This window comes from Adiantum capillus-veneris, chromosome 2 (genome assembly GCF_014529385.1).
Source record: "Adiantum capillus-veneris isolate H3 chromosome 2, ASM1452938v2, whole genome shotgun sequence".
NCBI lineage: Eukaryota > Viridiplantae > Streptophyta > Polypodiopsida > Polypodiales > Pteridaceae > Adiantum > Adiantum capillus-veneris.
Genome location: NC_140932.1, coordinates 133,111,301 through 133,137,526, shown reverse-complemented (window position 1 = coordinate 133,137,526; position 26,226 = coordinate 133,111,301). Strand labels below are relative to the sequence as shown.

The 26,226-nt window shown below is 47.0% G+C and overlaps 1 protein-coding gene across 5 annotated transcripts in view; it reads left to right on the top strand.

Annotated features, from left to right (window-relative positions):
* Positions 1-26,226, top strand: part of LOC147463660 (lysophospholipid acyltransferase LPEAT1-like) — an 82,834-nt gene that overhangs the window by 36,674 nt on the left and 19,934 nt on the right. For 2 of the 5 annotated variants that reach the window (XM_086529395.1, XM_086529397.1), the window contains 5 exons: positions 20,457-20,524; positions 20,634-21,103; positions 21,291-21,407; positions 21,513-21,550; positions 21,635-21,699. In XM_086529395.1, coding sequence (XP_086385521.1) covers positions 20,636-21,103; positions 21,291-21,407; positions 21,513-21,550; positions 21,635-21,699 — 688 coding nt within the window. In that variant the 5' untranslated portion in view covers positions 20,457-20,524; positions 20,634-20,635. Of the gene's footprint in view, positions 1-20,456; positions 21,104-21,290; positions 21,408-21,512; positions 21,551-21,634; positions 21,700-26,226 lie in introns of all 5 variants that reach the window. The other 3 variants (XM_086529389.1, XM_086529390.1, XM_086529392.1) reach the window with 2 other exon arrangements.

Sequence of the window (26,226 nt, the reverse complement as noted above, 5' to 3'; positions counted from 1 at the left end):
CAAATCGGCACCAAGACAGGTTCAAAACAGATACCATTTATTTCAAACAAATTTCAAACAAGTTCTCAAACAGAAATCAAACTTAAAAAGCAATCTTGACATCGATCGAGCTCGAAAAGTCGACTGACTTTCCATCCTGAAACCTGTACCAAAAATTAGGGTTAGGTTCTTTCCATAAGGTCGTAGCCGAGCACAGCATGGTCCATCGGCTGTTGGACAAACAATGTTTCTTTGGCGGCGATGGTAGTCCAAAGATAGCTATCGCACTGGACGTGAAGAGACATCTACTAGGAGATGTCGAGAAACTTCAAGTTATAATCTGCTAGGGTTTCCATGGCAAGCATTTCAGGATACCCCACTCTGCTAGAAGCTGCACTCCGAAGGAAGATGTCAGAAACCATATAACTTCGGGCAAAAATTTTCTTGAAAGCTTGCCAAATCCTTGGAAGTGTGCGGCTTGGTAGCTATAGACCTCTGCATGGTATTGTCTCTGAGAAAACAAACAGCAGATCGAAACAAATCTTGGATCCTTCTCTTGCAAGTGATCTTAATGGTTTATGCCCTATAAGACATGAGCAGTGAAGACGGGAGTGCGTCCGTTGCGCGATGTAGTAAGGGTGGGAGTGGCTAATAAGTCCGGGTTCGAGGGCAAAGATACCTCGAACAAATTCCAGGAGTCTCTCATTTGCTCTGTCTGCTCTTTTGTGGGACCGGTATGCTTTCAGAAAAGCACACGCCTGATGCTCTGATACCACTGTCACATGACACGCACCACGTGCCAATAGAAAAGAACAGACTGAACAACTTTAAGCACTCCAAATAACAACAGAAAGAGAGAGACCACACGCGACACGGAGTGACGGAATTCCACCCCAGAGAGTATTGGCTGCAAACCTTGGCGCCCCTTCAGTAGGCCGATGCTCGGGGAGCGTTTGGTTGTATGCTTGAACCTCCAAACGACGCAGACTGCGGTCTGGGGAGCATTTGGTTGTACAGTTCTGTGAGCTCATGGCCCGGACCTTTTTAGGTTATTTGTGGGGGGAGTGACGAGGTAGTCGTTGAGTAACTTCATATTGCAGACTGTTTGTCTCGGGGGAGTGCTCATAAGCGCTGTTTGTTGTGTCTTATAACATGCATATGTAAGCATTTGTGTTGCATTGTGATATGCCAACTACTGAATGTTCCTAATTGGATGAGATTGCCTGGGTATGTAATTTTAGTGCATCAAGACACCCGTGGTAAATCAGTACGGTCTGGCTGTGATGGCTAATTTTACTACGCCGGAATATCAAGAGTTCTGATCTAGGCAAAAGGAGAAGCTAACTCCTTGATCAAAAGAGCCAAAAGGAGAAGCTAACTCCTTAACAAAAAGAGCAAATTGATTGTCCCTTTCAAATGTCCCTCGGAATGACCCTCAGAAACTTTTGAACTAACTTGAGTTGTTTTGCAGATATGTTGTAATCGCGGACGATTACTCTCTTTCAAGAAGGGGAGATGTAACAAACTGCTGACGTGTCACAGCCCTAAAGAATGGATCCAACTTGCAGATGTTGGCCGAGGGGCCTAAACCCTAAGAAGAACAAGTAACAGAAGAAGTCCTACCAACTTATGGGGACCACGTCCGATGGGGCCCAGTGACATAAAGAAACTAAAATAAAGCAGGATCCACACGCAAAAACTGATAACGTGGGCAGATTGCGCTGGCATGATGACATGGCAGGCTGTACGGATTTTCGCGTTTTGCGTTGGCTGATGACGTGGCAGTTCTACGGATTTTCGTAAATTACGCTAGTAGCTTTTTGACATTGCTTTTGGACCAGAAGCTTTTGAATTTTGAAGGCTTTTCACTGTAACTGCTCTTCAGGCCAAGGACCTTCAAATATGAGGTTAGGTCTCATTCTCTGGCAGGCTTCCTAGAGAAGGTGTAGAGTCTGGAGTTCCGGCTTGTACTTTGTTGATGCAATATAAAGAAATACCGAAAGGGGCGCCAAGGTTTGGGGCCACTACTCTCTGGGGTAGAATTCCGCCACTCCGTGTCGCTTGTGATCTCTCTCTTTCAGTTATTTGAAGTGCTTAAAGTTGTTCAGTCTGTTCTTTCTATTGGCACGTGGTGCCCGTCTTGTGATAGTGGTATCAGAGCATCGGGCGTGTGCTTTTCTGAAAGCATACCGGTCCCACAAAAGAGCAGACAGAGCAAACGAGAGACTTCTGGAATTTGTTCGAGGTATCTTCGCCCTCGAGCCCAGACTTATTAGCCACTAGGCGCGCTCCCGTCTTCACCGCTCATTTCTTACAAGGCATAAGCCATTAAGATCACTTGCAAGAGAAGGATCTAAGATTTGTTTCGATCTGCTGTTTTTTTCTTCAAAGACAGTACCATGCAGATGTTGATGGACCATGCTGTGCTCAGCTACGACCTCATGGAAAAAACCTAACCCTAATTTTTGGTGCAGGTTTCAGGATGGAAAGTCAGTCAAATTTTCGAGCTCGATCGATGTCGATATTGCTTTTAAGTTTGATTTCTATTTGAGACTTGTTTGAAATAAATGGTATCTGTTTTGAACCTGTTTTGGTGCCAATTTGAATTGTTTGACTCTGATTTTAATACTGGTTTCATTGATTGGTGATTTACTTCCGGGTGGAGAAGTGAGAAATACTGTTTTGGTATTGTTTGAAACTCGGAACGACGCAAGCCGATGCCTGGGGAGCGTTTCGTTGTATGTTTGAAAACCTCGGAACAACGCAGGCCGATGCCTGGGGAGCGTTCCATTGTATGCTAGAAAACCTCTGAACGACGTAGGCCAATGCTAGGGGAGCGTTTGGTTGTATGCTTGAATCTCCAAGCGACGCAGACTGCGGTCTGGGGAGCGCTTGGTTGTACAGTTCTCTGAGCTTATGGCCCGGACCTTTTTAGGTTATTTGCGGAGGGAGTGACGAGGTAGTCGTTGAGTAGCTTCATACCGCAGACCGTTTGTCTCGTGGGAGTCCTCAGCGGCGCTGTTTGTTGTGTCTTGTAACATGCATATGTAAGCATTTGTGTTGCATTGTGATGTGCCAACTATTGAATGTTGCTAATTGGATGAGATTGCCTGGGTATATAATTTTAGATATCAAGACACCCGTGGCATATCAGTACGGTCTGGGTGTGATGGCTAATTTTACTACGCCGGAATATCAAGAGTTCCGATCTGGGTGAAAGGAGAAGCTAACTCCTTGATCAAAAGAGCCGAAAGGAGAAGCTAACTCCTTAACAAAAAGAGGAAATCGATTGTCCCTCGGAAATTTGTGAACTAACTTGAGTTGTTTTGCAGATATGCTGTAATCGCGGACGGTTACTCTCTAGATGTAACAAATTGCTGACGTGTCAAAGCCCTGAAGAATGGAGCCAACTTGTAGATGCCGGCCGAGGGGCCTAAACCCTAAGAAGTACAAGTAACAAAAGAAGAAGTCCTGCCAACCTATGGGGACCGCGTCTGATGGGGTTCCAGTGACATAAAGAAACTAAAATAAAGCAGGTTCCACACGTAGGATCCACACGCAAAAACTGATGATGTGGCAGATTTTCGAAAATTGCGCTGGCATGATGACGTGGCAGGCTGTACGGATTTTTGCGTTTTGCACTGGCTGATGACGTGGCAGCTGTACCGATTTTCGTAAATTATACTGCAGCTTTTTGGCATTGCTTTTGGACCAGAAGCTTTTGAGTTTTGAAGGCTTTTCACTGTAACTGCTTTTCTGGCGAAGGGCCTTTAAATATGAGGTTAGGGCTCATTCTTTGGCATGCTTCCTAGAGAAGGTGCAGTGTCTGGAGTTCCGGCTTGTACCTTGTTGATGCAATATAAGAAAATACCGAAAGGGGCGCCAAGGTTTGGGGCCAATACTGTCTGGGGTGGAATTCTGCCACTGCGTGTCACGCGTGGTCTCTCTCTCTTTCAGATGTTATTTGAAGTGCTTAAAGTTGTTCAGTCTGTTCTTTTCTATTGGCACGTGGTGCCCGTCTTGTGACAGCAATGTAGAAGCCACCAAAGTGTCAAAGAGCCAGAGCTTCGTTCGAGGCTCCTCTGAGAGAGAGAGAGAGAGAGAGAGAGAGAGAGAGAGAGAGAGAGAGAGAGAGAGAGAGAGAGAGAGAGAGAGAGAGAGAGAGAGAGATGAAATGAAATGTAATATTAACATCTTCAAATGGCCAAAATGACCTATGAGACCAAAAGGTTACATGTGGTGAATCTAATGCCAGGTCTAGGGACAAAAAGTACAACGAAATGCAAAGAAAATGGTGGGTAGGGGTGGGGTGAAAGCTGATACAAAGGGAATAGGAAATACTAAGGGTGAGCTGATACAATGCAATGGAGCTCTCTGACAGTCGAGGCATCATATACATATACATCAGTATCCGGGACGGCTCCTATGTCACGCCAATATGGTATGGATCCTCTGTCGCAATCTACGTCGATATCGAGAGGGCCCCCTCATCCGTGGGCGACGGGACCGCCCCAACTCTATCGCCCGATCAAGCAGTATGCCTCTGGTGTTGTTATGCTGTGCGGGCTGCTCGAACTCCTTTGTCTGTGACTGAAAGAAATCTGTAATCTTCCGCTGTAGTTGGATCTCTCTCGTTGTGCCCCTCTTCAAGAGGTCCAAGTAGAAGAAGAAGAGAGGATTTTAACGTCGTAGGAAACTATCCCAAGAGACTTCAAAGATCTATCCGATGAGAGTTGTATTAATGTCTATAAAAGGCCAAAATGACTTATGAACCAACGAGTTACAAACTGGTGAATCTAATACAAAGTCTGTGTGCTGAAAGAAAGACTAACATCCTAAACAAAATGTTGTAGTGAGATTAGAGACTCTCTAGTCAATACAAAGGTACACAATAATGAGGGGTGCTAAGCTACTCAGAAGGGGATAATCCTCCAGCTCAGAGTGAGTCCAGCATCGGTCGCTGTCGGATCTCCTTGATGTCCTCCATCGTCAAAAGCTTGATTGGGACTGACTCTAAGTACCGACGCACTAGACACGACACATCTAGCACTTTTACAAAGACGACAGTCACATCACCTCTCATGACACCACATGATAGAGCAAATCAGTCACAAAAAAATTCATTCCAAACCTCAGATCATGACTGCCAACAACATATTTAGTAATCGCATCTAGATCCATCCCGGACCTCATTGATGTCGGATTAGCTAATCCTTATTGCGATCATGTCTATAGAGATTTTCAAGACCGAAATGCTTTTCTGCACTTATGTGTCCTTTTAACTTTCCTCCCAACCTGAGAGGAGAAGCAATGGCCTTACGCCATCTCGAGTAAATCTCATCAATCGGGTAATTCTTTAGGTGTTTCGCAAGTCTCGTGTCTCTAGAGTACTTGATCAATCTTTTCACACAAAATGATGATGTGGAACCACCATGCCACGTCAGCAGCCAGCGTTAAACGCGGAATCCATACATTCCATACTGCTGCCACATGGCCTGCGTGTACAGCATGTCAATGCATTTTACGCGTCGGGGGGGAGGGGTGTACGGATTTCCGTAATTTGTGCCGCCTGCTTTTTGGGGCAGATTTTAGACCAGATGCTTTTGGGGACTATTTGCTTTTGAGTTTGAATGCAATGAATAATGTTAAAGAAATACCGAAAGCGGCGCCAAACTTCGGGGCCAACACCTCTGAACACGGAACTCCGCCGGGCAGTGTCGACTCCTTTTGAGGGCAGATTTGGGGCTGTTTGAGGGCAGATTTGGGGGCAATTTTGGACTTGATTTGGGACTAAGCTGAATGGAGGTAATTCAAGCCTTACTTTAGTCGATCGTTCCGGTCCTTTCCCGTTCTGGCTCCCCCTCCTCCTCCCTGTTCCCGTTCCGTTCCGGACCCTCCCGTTCCCATTCCTCGTTCCCATTTCGGGTAACTATGGTGTGTTGCTATTGATTTCTGGCTTGGAGTGTCCAAGCCTGTTGTCACAAGACGGGCACCACGTGCCAATAGAAAAGAACAGATTGAACAAATTTTAGCACTTCAATAACAACTGAATTGAGAGAGAGAGACGACACGCGACACGGAGTGGCGGAATTCCACCCCAGAGAGTATTGGCCCCAAACCTTGGTGCCCCTTTCGGTATTTCTTTATATTGCATCAACACTGTACAAGCCGGTACTCCAGACTCTGCACCTTCTCTAGGAAGCATGCTAGAGAATGAGCCCTTAGCACATATTTAAAGGCCCTTGGCCTATAAAAAGCAGTTTACATGAAAAGCCTTCAAACTCAAAAGATTCTGGTCCAAAAGCAATGCCAAAAAGCTGCCAGCGTAAATCACGGAATTCCGTATAACTGCCACGTCAACAGTCAACGCAAAACAGGGAAATCCGTACAGCCTGCCGCGTCAGCACTGTCAGCGTAATTTCCGGAATTCTGCCACGTCATTAGTTCCACGCTGTGTGTGCGGGAGGGTCCAGCTTTATTCTAATCCTTTATGTCACTTGGGGCCCCATCGGATGGGGTCCCCATAAGCTGGTAGGACTTCTTCTGTTACTTGTTCTTCTTAGGGTTTAGGCCCCTCGGCCGGCATCTGTAAGTTGGCTCCATTCTTCAAGGCTTTGACACGTCAGCAGTTTGTGACACCAGTTACAGGCTTGGATATTCCAAGCGAGAAACCAATAGCAACACACGAACACACGAACATAAACTTCATAAGTAATAGGCTTGGACACTCCAAGTGAGAAATCAATCGCAACACACGAACAGAAATTTCATAATTACTGAACTTTAATAGAGAGAGAGAAAGAGAGTCGACACGGCCCGGCGGAGTTCCATGCCCAGAGGTGTTGGCCCCAAAGTCTGGGCCCCCTTTTGGTATTTCTTTAACATTAATCATTGCAAAGTACAACTCCCGAGGGACCTCTGCTCTCAGACTCTACCTCTAGATGCCCTGCCGAGGGAGGCCCCAAGGGCTCTTATAAAGTTTACAAGGGATGCCAAAAGCAGAGCCCCAAAAGCTTCAAACTCAAAAGCAAATAGTCCCCAAAAGCATCTGTAACAAACTGTTGACGTGTCGAAACCCTAACCCTAAAATAAAAAACCCTAATTCTGTTGAAACCCTAACCCTAAAATAAAAAACCCTAATTCTACCCAAAACCCTAATTTTGTTGAAACCCTAATCATAAAATCAAAAACCCTAATTCTGTTGAAACCCTAACCCTAAAATCAAAAACCCTAATTCTACCCAAAACCCTAATTCTATTGAAACCCTAACCCTAAAATTAGAAACCCTAATTCTGTTCGAAACCCTAATTCTGCTGAAACCCTAACCTAAAATCAGAAACCCTAATTCTGTCCAAAACCCTAACCCTAAAATCAAAAACCGTAACCCTAACCCTAATCCTGATTTGCTGACGTGGCAGACTGACACGTGGCCTGCTGTATGGAGACCAGCACTATTTAGGAAAAGCTGGCAGCTTTTGAGTTTTGAAGGCTTTTCACTGTAATTGCTTTTTAGGCCAAGGGCCTTTAAATATGAGGTTACGGCTCATTCTCTGGCATGCTTCCCGGAGAAGGTGCAGAGTCTGGAGTACTGGCTTGTATTGTGTTGATGCAATATAAAGAAATACCGAAAGGGGTGCCAAGGTTTGGGTCCAATACTCTTTGGGGTGGAATTCCGCCACTCTGTGTCGCGTGTCGTCTCTCTCTATTTCAGTTTAGTTGTTATTTGAAGTGCTTAAAGTTGTTCAGTCTGTTCTTTTCTATTGGCACGTGGTGCCCGTCTTGTGACAGCATCTGGTCTAAAATCTGTCCCAAAAAGAAGGCAGCGCAAATTACGGAATGTTTAACTCCGTACAACCATGCCACATCAGCAGCCAGCGTGAAACGCGAAAATCTGTACAATCTGCCATATTAGCCTACCAGCGCGTTTTACGGGATTCCGTACTTGCTAGGGTAGAAATCCCCTCGAGAGTGTGTACCTACCCCGCAACTGATTTGTATAAATCCATAATCCCCCTAATGAGCTCTGTGGGTACCCACCATGACGTGCAGTCGCCGCATCAGTCTAGCTTTGGGTACTGTATCAAAATCTTTGCGAAAGTCCACAAAGCTACAATATATCCGTTTCCCATGTGACTTGCCCTGCTCAATGATGGCTCACAGGGTCTGGATAGATAGATAGATAGATGAAATGAAATGTTATATTAACGTCTTCAAAAGGCCAAAGTGACCTATGAGAAGAGAAAGTTACAAGGTGGTGGATCTGATACAAAGTCAGAGTAACATGATGACAAAATGACAGAATGATAAAATAAAATACTATGGAATCCTAAACTGCTAGGTGTGAGCTAAGTAGCTAGCTGGGATAGCTAGATCACAAGAGATCCAACATCGGTCGCTGGCGGATCTCATCAATCTCCTCCATGGTCAGTAGTCTGACCGGGCTTCGTGCATGTCGGGCCAAAGTGAGCCGTATCCTCTGATGCAGCCTCCATCGATGCTGTGTAGTCCTCCGTAGTTGTGGGCGTTTGGATCTCCCCAGCTCAGTCGCTCGGTCGATCAGTGTGCCTCTGGTGTGAGGCGACGAGCTCTGCTATGGTAGTAACTCCTCCGAGTGTCCAGTGGCAGCTCTAAAGAAGTCTGTGATCTGTCTCTGAGACTGGCTAGCCTCTCCTCTCATTCTGCTCTCTCTGTGTCTGCGCAGCTCGAGCAAAAACAAACCCAGGCATCTGTGATCCTCGTACCGCATGACTCTGGAGAGTGGTCCAAAGCCTTCTCTGAACAAGCAATGGAAACGGCCTCATATCTCGTAGTAGATGGGGCAGTGGCATGTGTAGTGCAACTCTGTCTCAAGCTCGATGTCACACAGGGGGCATGTCCTGGCCTCTGCTGGTACTTTGCTGTATCTCCCATTCTCGATCCGCAGCTGGTGTGAAGATGTGCATATCTGGCCAATAGCACATCGTATCCCATGAGACAAGTGGGTGTCCATGTATCAGGAGCTTCGTTCGAGGCTCCTGAAACTGAACGTGTGAACACATCCTTTCCAATCTACCCAATGTTGCGTGGGCTCTGGTCAATCTAGTCTCTGCTGCCCTCCTCAATGAAAATGCTGGCCCACTAAAAACCACTCCAAGGTAAGTGTAAGCATCTGTAAACTCCACAGTCTCCTGGCCGTATGTGAATGCTGGCGTTGACCTCCTGATCCACTGTGGGTGGTATTAAATACCATGACCTTGGTTTTACCAAGGGTGACGGACAAACCACTTTCCTGAGCAAACCTATGCAAAGCATCCAAGTGACGTTGCATCCCCTCCGGAGAGTCGGGATTAACACAATATCATCAGCATATAACAACAGTGGAATCCATGTCCCTGCCAGCTGTGCACCTCTATCACCATCTCTCTCAATGTAGTTAGAAACCTCATCCACATACATACCAAATAGAGTAAGAGAGAGCGGGCAGCCCTGCTTCACCCCAATAAAGGAGTGAATCGGTGTGGATAGACCCTCTGAGGTGCGTACATGCCTCACTACTGACCTGTATAATGCCATGACCCCCCAAATGAGCTCTGTGGGTACTCCCATCTGCTGTAATCTGCGCATCAATCTAGCTATGGGCACTGTGTCAAATGCTTTGCGGAAATCCACAAAGCTACAATAGATCCGTCTCCCACGCAATCTGCCCTCCTCAATGATGGCTCTGAGTGTCAAGATATGGTCAAGAGTAGAAAAAACCCTCTTGAACCCTGCCTGCCCGGCTGCACGTATCCCCTCCCTCTCTGCCCATCTACTCAGCTGCTGCTCAAGAATAGATGCATACAACCGTGCCAATGTGTGTCCAATCATGATAGTGCGATAATTCCCAGGCTCCATAGGGTCTCCCGACTTGAAGATAGGTACAATAGTAGATAGGCTCCAAGTATCAGGCAAGCCCTCACACATGGCATGGTTAAACATAACTGCTAGAAGCTCTGCTAGTAGATCTCTGACATGTGTGAAATGCTCAGCCACTAAGCCATCATGATTGTGTGCTCTCCCAGTCCTCATCCTATCAATGGCCTTCCTCACCATCTCAACGGTGAAAAAAGCACATGTGTGTGGGCATGGATTGGGGGGGTCGGGAAGGGGGGGCTGCTCAGGAACTGTGTACAGAGATGATGTGTACTGGCCCCGGTCCTCTGTAGAAGTGATGGCAGGGGGGGGGACTTTGTACAGAGATATAGAGATGATGCGTACTGGCCCCAATCCTCTGTAGAAGTGATGGCGGGGGGGGGGGGGCTCCTGAAAGAGCGGCCATGCCTCACGTGAGTCCCGACTCAAAGAATAGCTGGTATAGATCCTGCTCTAGGCGAGCCAAAAATGCCCTCTTCTTCTGCGGCACTAGGCGTCGGAAGTCAATCTGTGACTGTTTGTGAGTGATGTCCCCCAAAAGCACCTCCCTCTGAAGTCTAGCTCTAGTGTTCCGGCATTCCTCATCATACCAACTGTTCTGGGGCATGCTCCCCGAGCGGCGTCTTTGCTCAGGCTTGGTATGTAGGTATGCCTCTGCTGCTGCATCATGTAGTGTCTGTGTCAATATAGTAGTAAGCTCCTCCAGAGGTCGCCCTGGCTCCTCTGTGCACAGGCGTTTGTAGATCCCATCTATGTATACAGAGTCCGTCTCTCGTGTGAAGGTGTAGCAAGTAGGGGCTGCTGTCTGTAGCCTGTGTGCTACACTAAACTGAAAAGGATGGTCAACGACACAAGAGCATGATCCATTGCCACACCAACAGGTCTGGGTCCAACCGTGAGATCCTGGATACTAGAGATGAGGCTCGGCTGTGCCATGACATAATCCACTGTGCTGGCTCCATGTCTGTGTGGAAAGCATGCAAAACCCCCCGCAGCGGGAAATCTCTATAGGCCATTCAAGATGGCCAATCCATGTGCAGTCCCCATGTCTATCAAGTGTCGTCCAACTTAGTGTGTGTGGCTCGAATCCTCTGTTGTAGTCTCCGTCGATGCTGTGTAGCCCCTCTCCACACAAAGAGAGAGAGAGAGAGAGAGAGAGAGAGAGAGAGAGAGAGAGAGAGAAGAAGAAGAAGAATAGAGTTTTAACGTTGTAGGAAACTATCCCAAGAGACCTTAAAGATCTAGTCGACGAGGAGAGTTGAACTCAAGATCTGTTATATGAGAATGAGAGAGAGAGAGAGAGAGAGAGAGAGAGAGAGAGAGAGAGAGAATGTTATATTAACGTCTTCAAAAGGCCAAAGTGACCTATGAGACCAGAAAGTTACAATGTGGTGGATCTGATACAAGGTCAGAGTAACAAGATGACAAAATGACAAAATAAAATACTATGGAATCCTAAACTGCTAGGTGTGAACTAAGCAGCGAGAGAGAGAGAGAGAGAGAGAGAGAGAGAGAGAGAGAGAGAGAGAGAGAGAGAGAGAGAGAGAGAGAGAGAGAGAGAGAGAGAGAGAGAAATGAAATGAAATGAAATGTTATATTAACGTCTTCAAAAGGCCAGAATGACCTATGAGACCAAACTGATACAAAGTGGTGAATTTGTTACAATGTCTGGGTACCTTAGTACTAAAGTACTAGGTGTGAAAAGTGTGAAAGTGAATGTGAAAAACTAAATACAAAGTATTAAATAAACTTCTTAGGAGCATTTTGGGTGTCTGGCTAGAATGCTTTTAATCCTTTGTTGTAGTCTCCTCCGGTGAAGTGTGCTTCTGCCTCTTGGTCTTGGTCGTCTCGATTGCCTAAGCTCAATCGCTCTGTCAATTAGGGTGCCTTTGGTATGAATGTGGGTACTCCTTTGTGTTGGCTGCTGGCCTCCTGCTACCCCTTCCACTCCTGCTTCACTCGATCCGAAGAAATCTGTGATCTGCCTCTGAGGCTGTAGTGCTCTTTGTCTTCTCATTAGATTATCCCTGTGACGATGTAGTTCCGGTAGGTACAAGCCTAAGCATCTTTGATCTTGGTATTGCATGATTCTATCTAGAGGTCCAAAGCCTTCTTTAAAGAGGCAGTGAAAACGCCCACGTATCTCGTAGTATACTGTGCAGTGGCATATGTAGTGTAATTCTGTCTCCGGCTCCATCCCGCGTAAATTGCAAATTCTGCTTTCGGGTGGGATTCCCCTAAATCTGCCAAATTCAATTTCCAACTGGTGTGAGGATGTACGAATCTGACCAATAGCACATCTCAAACCATGAGACAGGTGGGTATCCATGTAACTCGGGCGAATCACAAATCCATCTTCAGATAGTTGTAGGAAGTTTTCTTTGTAGTCGGCCATCTTCGTGCCCAGTTCTTGTGTAGGGTCTACCCATGTCCTCTTAGTATCCAACTGTATAAGATCCTGTCGGATGATTTTATTAATCTCCGTTCATGTAATTGCCAGTGATGGAGCCTCAAGTGAGTATTGGAAGGGGGGTAATCTTTCCATACTGAACCCGTGTCTCTGAAACCACGATGACAGTTGCGCATACCAGCATGATGTATCCCCTTTCATTGCCAATTGTCGAGAGGATTTGAGGGCCAATCTAGTATATCGGCAGTTATTTGTATCCCACAAACCATGCATAAAGGACACTAATCTGGTAAGAGCTTCAATTTCTATCGGAGGGGCCGCTAGTTCCGCTCAGGTAATCGCGTGTGGTACGGAGGCCTTGGCTCTAATCAATCGGGAAATCATAGATACCAAAGGTCTCTTCATTGACTTCCAATTATCCTGATCCACAGATGGTCCCAAAATCTGGACCCCATAAAGCATAGCCGAAGCCACCATAGTATCAAAGAGCCACAGTTTTGTTCGTGGTTCCTGAAACTGCACTTGTGAACACATCCTCTCCAACCCTCCCAAGGCCGCAGAGGCTCTAGATAATCTAGGATCCGCTGTTTTCTTAAGAGTAAACTTCGGTCCTGCAAATACCACCCCAAGGTATGTGTATGCATCTGTGTACTCTACTGTATCCTGGCCATATGCAAATGTAGGTGCCGATCTCCTAACCCACTGCGGTGTGGTGTTAAACACCATAACTTTGGTTTTACCCAAGTTTACCGACAGTCCACTATCCTCCGCGAATTTATGTAAAGCATCTAGCTGCCTCTGCATTCCATCTGGTGATTCTGCTATCAATACAATATCATCTGCATACAACAGCAAAGGGATCCATGACCCTGCAAGTTGAGCACCTCTGTCACCTTCTCTCTCAATGTAATCTGATACCTCATCTATGTACATACCAAATAAAGTAGGGGACAGTGGGCATCCCTGCTTTACTCCAACGGTGGAATGAACAACGTCGGAATCCCCTTCTGGAGTACGTACATAACCAGTTACTGATCCGTATAAGGCCATGATCCCCCAAATAATCTCTTTGGGGACCCCTAACTCTTGCATCCTACGCATCAGTCTGGCCCTTAGTACTGTATCAAAAGCTTTCCGAAAATCCACAAAGCAACAATACATCCTTCTCCCGTTTGCTCTTCCTTCCTCAATAATGGCTCTGAGCGTAAGAATATGATCTAAAGTGGAATAACCCCTTCTGAATCCAGCTTGTCCTGTTGCCCTTATGCCCTCATTCTCTGCCCATCTACTCAATTTTTGTTCGAGAATGGATGCGTACAGTCGGGTCAAAGTGTGACCTACCATAATGGTACGGTAGTTCCGGGGTATCATAGGATCCCCTGACTTGAAAATAGGTACGATAGTAGATAATTTCCAAGATTCAGGGAATCCTTCACACATGACCCGATTAAACAGACGAGCAAGGACTTTTGAAAGTAGATCCCTGGCATGGATCAGATGTTCTGCTACTAAACCCTCATGATCATATGCTCTTCTTGTCTACATCTTATCAATGGCTTTTTCCACCATTTCCGTAGTAAAGAAAGTACTAGTAGCAGGGCATGGCTCTAGCGGATCTGGTAATGGAGGCTGTCCATATACCATATATAATGATGTTACATATTGACCCCAGATCTCAGGAGAAGTGATCGTCGGATGCGGTGAGTGCTCGCGAAATAAGCGCCAGGCCTCATGTGAGTCCTGACTCAAGAAGAGCTGATATAAATCCTTCTCCAGTTTGGCTAAAAATGCCCTTTTCTTGCGACGTACTATACGCCGAAGAGCAATCCGAGACTGCTTATATGTGATGATCCCAAGGGTAATCTCTTTCTGGACTTGGGTTCTCGTCTCTCTGCATTCCTCATCATACCAACTGTTTTGAGGCGTGTTCCCAGATCCTCTCTTCTGTTCAGGTTGAGTATGTGGGTATGCCTCTTGTGTTGCTCCATGTAGTATCTCTGTTAATTGAGAAGTAATCTCCTCTACAGTATATACTGGCTCGGCTGCTCACATCCTATTATAGATATTTTCCACATAGACTGAATCAGTTTCAGGCGTGAAAGTATATCTTGTGTGTGTCTTCTTCCTTTGTACTTGAGAGGCATTGTATTGAAAGGAGATTGATAAGGTCAATAGAGCATGATCCACTGCAAGAGAGAGAGAGAGAGAGAGAGAGAGAGAGAGAGAGAGAGAGAGAGAGAGAGAGAGAGAGAGAGAGAGAGAGAATGAAATGTTATATTAACGTCTTCAAAAGGCCAAAGTGACCTATGAGACCAGAAAGTTACAATGCGGTGTATCTGATACAAAGTCAGATTAACAAAATAAATTAAACGAGGATAACCCAATATAAATACTGCGGAATCCAAAACTAAGCTGATAGGTGTGAAAGGTCAAAGCGTGAAATGTGTGAACTGAGCAGTACAATGTGTAGGCAATATGGGAGGGAAGTAGAGATCCATCTTCATAGAGATCCATCTTCATCTGCACTCTGGACGACGAAAAAGTATGGCTCGAATCCTTTGCTGTAGCCTCCTTCGAAACTGTGTAGCTCCTCTTCTCCATTGGGGTTGTCTAGATCTCCCTATCTCCAATGCTCGGTCTATGAGAATGCTAATAGTTGCCGGCAGACCTCTCCACTGTTGGTTGCTCCTCTGTCCGTTCTTCTGGGTGTTTAACTCAAGTAGATATAGCCCAAGACATCTCTGATCCTCATAACTCATGACCCTAGCTAGAGGCCCAGAGAGAGAGAGAGAGAGAGAGAGAGAGAGAGAGAGAGAGAGAGAGAGAGAGAGAGAGAGAGAGAGAGAGAGAGAGAGAAAGAAAGAAAGAAAGATTTTTAACGTCTATGTCAGGCCGAAATCGGCCTATGAGACAAATCAAATGTACATGGTGTGTATGTCATCCGTCTATCGGAAAGACAAATGAAACAAAACTGATACAAAACTGAACTGAATGTAGGTAGTGGAGTATCTGAGGAGGGATGGAGCTCTATCTCTAGGGGTATATGCATGTCTATATGCTCAAGGTAGTACAATCATGAGAATGCATCAAGCTATCTAGCTCCATCCTGTACTAATGGGGGGATGTAAGATGTGGTACATGGGCGGGTCTGGTGCCAAGGCTACCCGGATGAAAGCTGTCGGGTCGGCCCTCATCTGAGCCACTCGCTCCTCAGTGGCACGGCGCTCCCGGCTCGGATCTCCTCGATCTGTCGGTGGTGGGAGCTCGCGCCCCTGTAGCCTGTGACTCGTGGTCATCGTCTAGCTCGGCTCGCCTCCGCCTGTGGGAGTGTCACTCCCCTCTGAGTGTCTAGTGAGGGAGGGGCGGCAATCCTCTGAAAGAAGTCTGTGAGCTGCGACTGTCTCCCCTCTGTCTGTGTAGCTGTGTGGCTGTAGTAGTGTGTTCCGATGGCTCTGTATCTCTAGTAAGAAACGTCCGAGCTGTCTCTGATCTCGAGAGTCCATGATCTCTCGGAGAGTGGGCTGTCCTCTGAATAAGGCCTCATACCTGCCTCTGATCTCAGTGTATGCTCTGCATCTACATACAAAGTGCTCCTCACTCTCCACCTCCTCTGTGCAGGCTCTGCAGACTCGCTCCTCCCTGGGAACACTAGTATGTCTCCCGATCTCAATCTCTAACCTGTGTGAAGCCACTCTCAGCTGACCAATCGCCACCCGTGAGCTATGTGGCATATATGTGTCCATGTAGCGTGGTCTCTGTATGAACCCCCAGACAATATGGTGAGAAACTGGTCTCTGTAATCTGACATCCTCGTCCCCAAGCCAGGTGACTCCCAGACTCTCCTAGTGTATAGCTGCCACAGATCCTGTCTCAATACCAAGTTCCTCTCGCTGCGAGAGAGGTGAACATATGGTGAGTGGGGGTCGTACTGAAATGGTGGTAGCGTCTCCATGTCAAGACCGTGTCCCTCAAACCATGCTCTGACCTGTGAGTACCATGCTCTCTCATGCCCACTCTCTGATAGCTGTATAGCTGCCTCAAATGCTCTACGAGTAAGTCTGTCAGGAGGTAGCTCTCTCATCCTCTGGATGAAGCAGACTATCTGGAATAGTGCCTCTACAACCATAGGTGGTGTGGCGAGCTCGGCTCTAATAATGTCATGTGGCACTGTCTTCTTGCTGCGGAGCAAGCGTGAGATCATACATACCTGTGGCCTCTCAAGCTGTGTCCACTGGTCAGCTATCAATCCTGGTGCCCATACTGCCGCCGAGTACATCAAGGCCGGGGTGACTAAGGTGTCGAAAAGCCACCCCTTCGTGCGGGGCTCCTGAAAGTGTGCCTGGTGGCATCTCCGCTCTAGCATGGCCAGAGCTGCATATCCTCGGGTGAGCCTGTCAGCAGCAACCTGCCTCATAGTGAAGGGTCCTGGTAGGCTGGTGAATGTGATGCCAAGGTAGACATAGGAGGTGACTACATCAACCTGTCCTCCTGCTGCTTTGAAGGTGGCAGCGCTCCTCACTGCACTGGATGTGTGAAAGATCAGAACCTTGGTTTTGCCAAGGTTCACAGTCAACCCCCTGTGTGTGCTGAATTCGTCCAAGGCCTCAAGATGGCGTTGCAAGCCCTCGGGTGACTCTGAAATCAACACAATATCATCAACATATAACATGATGTGGACCGGAGTACCTGCCAAGTCGCTCCCCTCTCCTCCTGCTCGCAGTATGTAGTCGGAGATCTCGTCGATGTAGAGCCCAAAGAGTGTCGGGGAGAGTGGGCATCCTTGCTTAACACCAATGGTGCTAGCAATGGTCTCTGAAAAACCGCCTGGGCAACGAACTCGACCCGTCACCCTCTCGTAGAGAGCATATATGGCCCAAATCATCTCTGTTGGTACCCCAATGCTGTGAAGGCGCTGGAAGAGTCTCTCGCGTGGGACTGTGTCAAAGGCCTTGCGGAAATCCACAAAGCAGCAGTAAAGCCTCTTCTTCCGCACCTTTGCCCCATCAATGAGGCAGCGCAGAACGAAGATGTGATCAGTGGTGGAGAAAGCTCGTCTGAAACCTGCCTGGCCTGGAGCTCGTAAACCCTCGATCTTTGCGTAGCAGCTGAGCTGTGCCTCAAGTACTGCTCCATATAGCTTGGCCATCGTGTGGCCAATCATGATAGTCCTGTAGTTCCCTGGGTCCAGGGTGTCGCCAGATTTGTGGATAGGCACTATGGTGTGCTGTGTCCACTCCTCTGGGAAGCCCTCCCCTATAGCCCGGTTGAAGACATGTGCAATCAACGAGGCTATAGTGGAGGCCGCATAAATGATGTGCTTACTCTGTAATCCAGTATGGTCAACTGATCGTCTGTGCTGCATGCGGCGTATGGCCCTCTCTACCATCTCTGCTGTAAAGAAGGAGGAGCACGTGGGGGCGTGGCTCGTGTGGCTGTGGGATAGGAGGCTGCCCTGGCACCTCATAAAGTTGCTCTGCATAATCATGCCATATCTGTGGATCCTCAATAGCTGTAGTCGGACGTGGCTCGTGCAGGGTGCGCCATGCCGTCGCGCTATCCATGCTCATGAATAGGCGGTATAGCTCAAGCTCCTGTGCCTCTTCGAATGCTCGCCGCTTTTGGCGTGTCAGTGTCTTCATATGCCGTCTGACCTCTCTCTCTGTGATCTCTCCTAAGGCTCGCCGTGCACGGAGGCGTCGGTATAGCTCTCTGCACTCATCATCATACCAACGGTTCTGAGGCATAGTCCCGGGGGGGGGAGTGCGTCCTGTGTGAGTGGTGTGTGGAAAAGAGCTAATAGCTGAAGTGTGGAGAACGGAAGAGATATGTGATGTGAGAACTGAGAGTGGTGTGGATGGGTGGAGGAGGCATAGGCCATGCTCGACCTCGGCCGAGTAAAGAGAGGCTAGCTCATGTGTGAAATGGATGGTGGTGTGTGGAGTGTGTGTTGTGGAGCTCTGTGGGATGGTATCTCCGGTGATGGAGAAAGAGAGGTATGTGTGGTCGGCTCCGATGGGTATGGGTGGAATGGTGAAGGATGTGATAAGGTGTGTAGCCTCCCTGGGTCCCAGAATATAGTCGACTGTACTCCCCCCTCCCTCTGCAACTCCATGTGGCATACAAGTCAGGCCCCCTGAGGTGGGCCACTGGACCATCCCGTTATAAATAACGAGACGGTGCTGGGAGCCAAGTCGAAGTAGATGTCGTCCGTAGGCTGTGATTGGAGCTTTGTCTGCTGTATCTCTCATAGTAGCCTCCTCATCTAGAGTGTGTAGTGCCTCTGGGTCCTCGTGGTCATATGCCTCACACTGCTCACTGCGCGTACGAGCATTGAAGTCTCCCATAAGGAAGACTTCACCCAGTGTGGAGTACTCCATAATCTCCTCCGTGAGGCATGCGTACGGTGACTCCTGCTCAATAGGGGCGAATCTGGAGCCTGTGGGAGCAAAGTAGCAAAGGGCAATGTAGACGATCCTGTCTCGTGAGAGCTCGAGGCGAATCCACATGTAGCGGGCCTGTGGGTCCCGGGCAACAATCTGTAGTCTGCTGTGAAGCCCCTGTCTAAAGAGTATGGCCACTCCTCCTGAGCCGCGAGTGGTGTGCTGGCGCATACATCCCCGATGTAGAGACTCCCACTGGAATCCATGTATCCGTGGTAACCCTCTCTCTGGGCTCTCGTGTGTCTCTGTAAGTAGAATGATGTCTCGACCTCTCATCACCTCCTCAAGTCTCTCTGGGTGTGTCCATAGGTCTCCATTGCAATTCCAAACCGTGACATGAATCTCCTCGTGTGTCCCACAGGCCGCGAGTCCCTATGCGATGGTATTGCCATCAATGATAACCCTACCATCTTGATATACTGCCTTCTTCCCTTCTTTGCGGGCTTGGTGGACTCTAGGCATGCACGCGCGACGGTGATCTTGTTGCATCTTTGTGAGGTCATCATCAAGATAAATCGGGGGGCCTTCTAGCCCTCTCAAGATGACCCTCTTTCGGAGGAAAGAAGTTCGAGACTCCTCGGAGGCGAATTGGAGGATGAGAGCTCTCTTCTTTGGATCTTTGCCGGCTCTCCAAACTTTGGAGAAAGGGAACTCTTCTTCCTTGTATCCCACTTTCTTGCATAAAGCTTTCCCATCGCTCTCGGGTGTAGACCCTTCTTCTTCTTTGATGCCGGTCACTCGCACATTGAGACGGCGAGCTTGTCGCATCTTCTCCTCCTCGATGGTTGTGTGTACGATGAGTACCTCATCTTTTTGGGCTTCCTCTCTTGCTACCTTCTTGATGTTCTTTTTGACCACTTCGACCCATCCTTCTTTGGTGGCCTCTAATTTGTCCTCAATGCTTGCGGTGAGGGCTTTGGTGATCTCCTCCTTGAGGGCTTCCTTAGCCTCCTCTTTAATCTCTCCTTCCTCGGGGGTGAGGGATGTGATGGAAGCATGAAGGAGATCGATTTGTGCCTTCATCTCTTCTTGCTCTTTCCTCCATCTCTCCCTCTCCTTCTCGTTCTCCCGTTCCCTTCTCTCCTCCTCCTCTTTGAGATTTTGGATTTCCGCTCTCATGTCCTCCTTCTCTTCGTTCCATAGCTTGATGAAGGTGGCTTTCTCCTCCTCCCATATCTCTCTCTCCATCCGCCATTCTTTCATGTCCTTCTCCAATTGTGCAAGCCTCTTGTTCGTGAGCATGAAGGTTGTCTTCATTGTCGATGTCGGCGTCTTGATGATGGGGGAAGACATGGTTGTCTTCGTAACTACCCTCTCTTCATATTGTGAAGAAGAGAGGAGAAGGGGAAGAGAGGGAGTATGTGTGTGTATGCGTGTATGTGTGTAGTGTGTGTGTGGGTATGTATCCGTGTGTGTGTGTGTGTGTGTGAGAGAGAGAGAGAGAGAGAGGCTGCGTGAGAGAGAGAGAGAGATGGCTGCATGATGGGGAGCGAAAAGGGGCTGCGTGAGAGGGAGGGAGGGGCTGCGTGAGAGAGAGAGAGAGAGAGAGAGAGAGAGAGAGAGAGAGTAGGGGAAGGGGAGAGAGAGAGCTTATTTGCAAATGTACTTATGCAATTGCCTCTTTGTTTGGTTTGTTGTGTATTCTAGCTCATTTGCAAACCAATTGTTTGCCAAATATTCTTGAGTAATGGTGTAACGTTCTTTGAATGATAATTGAATGGGCATTGATACTGCAGAAGGCCTTTTAAGAAGAGGAGACAGGACCATGTCTACTAAAACTTCCAAAGAGTTACCAGCATTAGAGGTGAGTGAAAGCTTCTCAAAAGAAGAGACCGATTATTTCCCTCTCCTTGCTAGGGAGGAAAGAGAGGACTCATCATTTGCAAGGGGCAACTTAGCACAGACTCTTGCAGAAATGGAGGAAACGTTGTTCATGATGGAGAGGAAATATGCAGCTTTTGTGCGACATGATATTTATGGTCCAATGGGGAAAGGGCACATTCCTTTATGTGAAAAGGCATGTTTGGTAGTGGCCCTACTTTTCTTTGTGCCCATGAAGGTGATGTTACTTTTGATGATCGTGATCGCCTACTACGTTATATGCAGTATCTGTACTATGTTTAGGGCTCCAGATCAGACTGCGATTGAAGAGTTACATGTTGAACCTAGCATTTCACCCTCTGAAACAGAGGGTGAAACAAGTGGGGCAGAGGAAAATGGTTCTGATGCCTTTCAAGAGAGCTACGCTCAATTGACAGGAGTGCGAAGATTTGTCATTGTCAAATTGGGGCAATTTCTCTCCAGGATAGTCTTGTTTGTGTTAGGTTTCTACTGGATCAAGGTTACCAGAAGAGACAAAGAGCAAGATGAAAGACTGCTCAAGGCAAGTAGTTACAGGAGCTTTCTTTGATGTTTCAAAAAATTCTAGGTAAACAGAGGGTGAATTTTACACGTTTGAGTGCATCAGATCTTGAAATTGTTTTTTTAAGAAGCTAATGCATTTTTTTGACAGTCCAACATGTCAAAGATGAAAAATGAATTGATTTACTTTTACCTGACTTCCTGTACAGGAGGGAATGATTTTGTTGAAGACGGACCTTCAGCCGGGTGCCATTGTTTCAAATCATGTCTCCTATTTCGATATTTTTTATTACATGTCAGCTGCATTTCCCAGCTTTGTTGCAAAGGTACAGAACTGTTTCACCAATTTTCATGAGAAATTGGGGCTGATGGAAGAGCATTAATGCTGTTTGGGTTCTTACATGTACTGGTGCGTACGATTAACTTAAAAGAGATCAGTAGCTAAAATACCTATCGTGGGTTTGGTCAGGTCTGTTTTTCTCCTTAATGAGTATGTCAAACTGCATACATTCTTTACCTTACTGATTTTGGTCATCCAAAGTACTTATTGCAGCAAATGTCTAGGCTGTGTATATGTTCAGCGCGAAGATAAGCCTTCAGACGTCAAGGGTGTTGCAGGTATGCAACTCTTTTATCTTACTGAGTTCTATATTTGGTAAGCGAAGGTTGGTTGATAACTTAGGAATATTTTTATAATTTGATCACATTCTTTTCAAGATTTAGCTTGTTAAGTGTAGTGGGACAAGCCTATTGTTTTGCTGGGGGCAGAGAGGAGGGAATATGATGAATATGAAGTGTTTAACAACTGTTCTTTTGTTAATGTGGTCTGACCCCAATGGCTAGCTCCAACTTATTGTCGTCTTTTCAATTGACCCAGTCCAAAGTGCTTGCATTCCTCTCTCTCTCTCTCTTCTCTCTCTCTCTCTCTCTCTCTCTCTCTCTCTCTCTCTCTCTCTCTCTCTCTCTCTCTCTCTCTCTCTCTCTCTTTCATTTCATTTCATTTTTCTCTCTCTCTGCTCGCACTGCCCTGCTGCTCCTGCTCGCCTGTTGCTCTCTCTCTCTCGCGCGTAAACTCTCAGCTTCAGCACCAGCGCGTAGGCCTCAGCCTCAGCACCAGCATGCAGCAGCAGTGTCGCAGGTTTCAGGGCTACTGTGCGCAGGTCCCATGGCACCAAGGGCAGCAGAGCGTAGGCTCTAAGGGCAGCGAGCAGGCCCGCACTCATTGTCATGAAACGCTGATCGCGCGCGCACACAAAGCTCTCCCGCTCTGATCGTACGCACACACTCTCTCTCTGCAAGCTCCTCTACGCGTAGAAAGACTTTCTACGCATAGCAAGTCCCGTCCTACGCGCGCCCCGGCATCCCCTTCATCTACGCGTAGAAAGTCAAATAGCTTCTACGTTAAAGTTTAAAGATTTTTAAGCTTTCGGATAAACTATTAAGTTTGCCCTATTCTCAGTCCCTCACCCTAGTACCCTAGTACCCTACCCCACATTTGTGGCTTGGGTTCGATGGATCCGAAGGGGAAGGGCCGGGTGTAGATAGCTACACTGCCCCAAAAAAAACAACAGCTACATTTAAACGGAGAAACAAAGATACTGTACCATCACCAGGGTAGGGTCCTCACGAGTGGGGAAAACCTCCAGGATACATGATGAGCTAATGATGGAGAAGGTCCAGGTGATGCTCAAATCAAAGCTAAAGTATATGAGGGATGACATCAGGAAGGAAATGCACGCGAGCGTTGAGAGCTATAGGAACTCCATGTATGGAGACATGATGAGAGAACTAAGGAGAGAGATCCGAGGGATACAGAATGAGGAGATTCAGATCTTGAAAACGGAATTACGAAACCTAATCAAGGCTGAAGTAAATGTAACAGAATGCGTTATGCAAAAGAAACTCGATGAGGCAGTAGCAAGTTTTGAAGCATGGAGAACAAATATGGAAAAGCACATGGGGGAAAAAGATGCAATAATCGAGGAGCTAAAAGGAGAACTTGTGGCTTGCAAATCTGCAACTAAGGAGAAGGGAGACGACCAACCTTCGGTGTTGAAGGAGCTCGAGGACATGAAGGATCAGATGAAAGCTCTATGGGAAGGAGATGAACAGAAATCGAAAACGGCATCTTCATGGGCGGAACGTCTTTTTAAGACACAAGAAAAGGTTGATGAAGCAGAGAAATGGATTGAGGATGTGAAGAAAGGGAAGCCCCAGATGCCCGAGACCACACCTACCTCTACCATTATTAATATGACCATTGAGGAAGAGCAGAAAAGGAAGAATCAGGCTCTGCATGTGCAGGTCACAGGAGTCAAAGATAAAGAGAATGTAGATGAAGAAGTGAAGGAACTGCTACAACGCAAGGGCATCACAGAGCCTTCTCACACAAGTGCATGGAGAGTGGGCAAGAAAGGAATCGATGAGAAGGGAAACGTAAAGGATAGGGCACTTATTCTCCGCTTCCCGAATATAGAAATAAGGAAAGAATTTCTAAAGAAGAGGCCAACTCTTACGAAAACTGGTATTTTCCTGGGAGATGACCTTACATTGGCACAAGTGGCACACATGCAAGAGTTGATGTCAGAGATCAGGGCAGCAAGAGAAAAGGGGAAAATCGCCTTTTATAGAGGAGGGAAAGTAGTGGTTCTGGAAAAGTGCTCATCATGACGGTGCGAGACCTATGGGGCGACGCTCCGAATAGCGGCGTGGAATTGTAATGGATCATATAGGCTAGATGTAGGTGCCTTTGAAGACAGCTTTAGGGACAGAGCCATAGTTTTCTACTCAGAGACACACCAGATACCGGACAGCTTATGCCACATGTGAAGGGTTATTTATGGGAAACAGCTGGTCAACCAGACAAGAGATCTCTACGAGGTAGCCGGGGTTCAGGAGGAGTAGCAGTCTTTTTTAAAGAGGAGCTGAAACCACTACTACAGATTATCAGGAAAGATGAGCAAGCAAGGTATATGTGGGTGAGAATGAGAGCCGAGACAGGTAGATTTCTATATAGCGCTATATGCTACTTCCCTCCAAGTACATCAGTCTACTCCTCACCTAAAGGACAGTCCCCTTTCTCCATATTGAATAATGACATATGGGAATTCTGTAGAGATGGAGACATCGTTCTCTTAGGAGACTTTAATGCCAGAACGGCCAACTCTCAAGCAGTATTCTATGATACTTCTGAGGAAATGCTCAGAGAAGTGGATTTATCACAGAGGGGGCTTACTAGAAACTCACAGGATAAAGAACACACTGAATATGGGAGACATCTCATGGAGATGGCAACTATACATGGTTTGGCCATACTTAATGGTCTAGAGAATTTCCCTTTATCTGGGGGATTCACATGCTTCCCGCACAGGCATGGGGCCAGTATAGTGGATTATGTCATGACTTCACCAAGCTTTATTTCTAGTATCGAGGACTTTAAGGTGGGACCTAGACGGGTTGGGATTGCAGTGGATCATGCTCTCTTGACCTTATCAATCTCCTTCCAATACAATGCCTCTCAAGTACAAAGGAAGAAGACACACACAAGATATACTTTCACGCCAGAGACTGATTCAGTCTATGTGGAAAAGATCTATAATAGGATGTGGGCAGCCGAGCCAGTATATACTGTAGAGGAGATTACTTCTCAGTTAACAGAGATACTACATGGAGCAGCACAAGAGGCATACCCATATACTCAACCTGATTAGAAGAGAGGATCTAGGAACATGCCTCAAAACAGTTGGTATGACGAGGAATGCAGAGAGACGAGAACCCAGGTCCAGAAAGAGCTTACACTTGGGATCATCACATATAAGCAGTCTCGGATTGCTCTTCGGCGTATAGTAGGTCGCAAGAAAAGGGCATTTTTAGCCAAACTGGAGAAGGATTTATATCAGCTCTTCTTGAGTTAGGACTCACATGAGGCCTGGCGCTTATTTCACGAGCACTCACCGCCTTCGACGATTACTTCTCGTGAGATTTGGGGTCAATATGTAACATCATTATATATGGTATCTGGACAGCCTCCATTACCAGATCCGCTAGAGCCATGCCCTGCTACTAGTACTTTCTTTACTAAGGAAATGGTGAAAAAAGCCATTGATAAGATGAAGACAAGAAGAGCATACGATCATGATGGTTTAGTAGCAGAACATCTGATCCATGCCAAGGATCTACTTTCAGAAGTCCTTGCTCGTCTGTTTAATCGGGTCATGTGTGAAGGATTACCTGAATGTTGGAAATTATCTACTATCGTACCTATTTTCAAGTCAGGGGATCCTACGATACCCGGGAACTACCGTACCATTATGGCAGGTCACACATTGACCCGACTCTACGCATCCATTCTTGAACAAAAATTTAATAGATGGGCAGAGAATGAGGGCATAAGGGCAACAGGACAAGCTGGATTCAGGAGGGGTTATTCCACTTTAGATCATATTCTTATGCTCAAAGCCATTATTGAGGAAGGAAGAGCAAGCGGGAGAAGGATGTATTGTTGCTTTGTGGATTTTCGGAAAGCTTTTGATACAGTACCAAGGGCCAGATTGATGCGCAGGATGCAAGAGTTAGGGGTCCCCAAAGAGATTGTTTGGGGGATCATGGCCTTATACGGGTCAGTAACTGGTTATGTACGTACTCGAGAAGAGGATTCCGACATTGTTCATTCCACCGTTGGAGTAAAGCAGGGATGCCCACTGTCCCCTACTTTATTTGGTATGTACATAGATGAGGTATCAGATTACATTGATAGAGAGGGCGACAGAGGTGCTCAACTTGCAGGGTCATGGATCCCTTTGTTGTTGTATGCAGATGATATTGTATTGATAGCATAATCACCAGATGGAATGCAGAGGCAGCTAGATGCATTACATAAATTCGCGGAGGACAGTGGATTGTCGGTAAACTTGGGTAAAACCAAAGTTATGGTGTTTAACACCACACCGCAGTGGGTTAGGAGATCGGCACCTACATTTGCATATGGCCAGGATACAGTAGAGTACACAGATGCACACACATACCTTGGTGTGGTATTTGCAGGACCGAAGTTTACTCTTAAGAAAGCAGCGGATGCTAGATTGTCCAAAGCCTCTGCGGCCTTGGGAGGGTTGGAGAGGATGTGTTCACAAGTGCAGTTTCAGG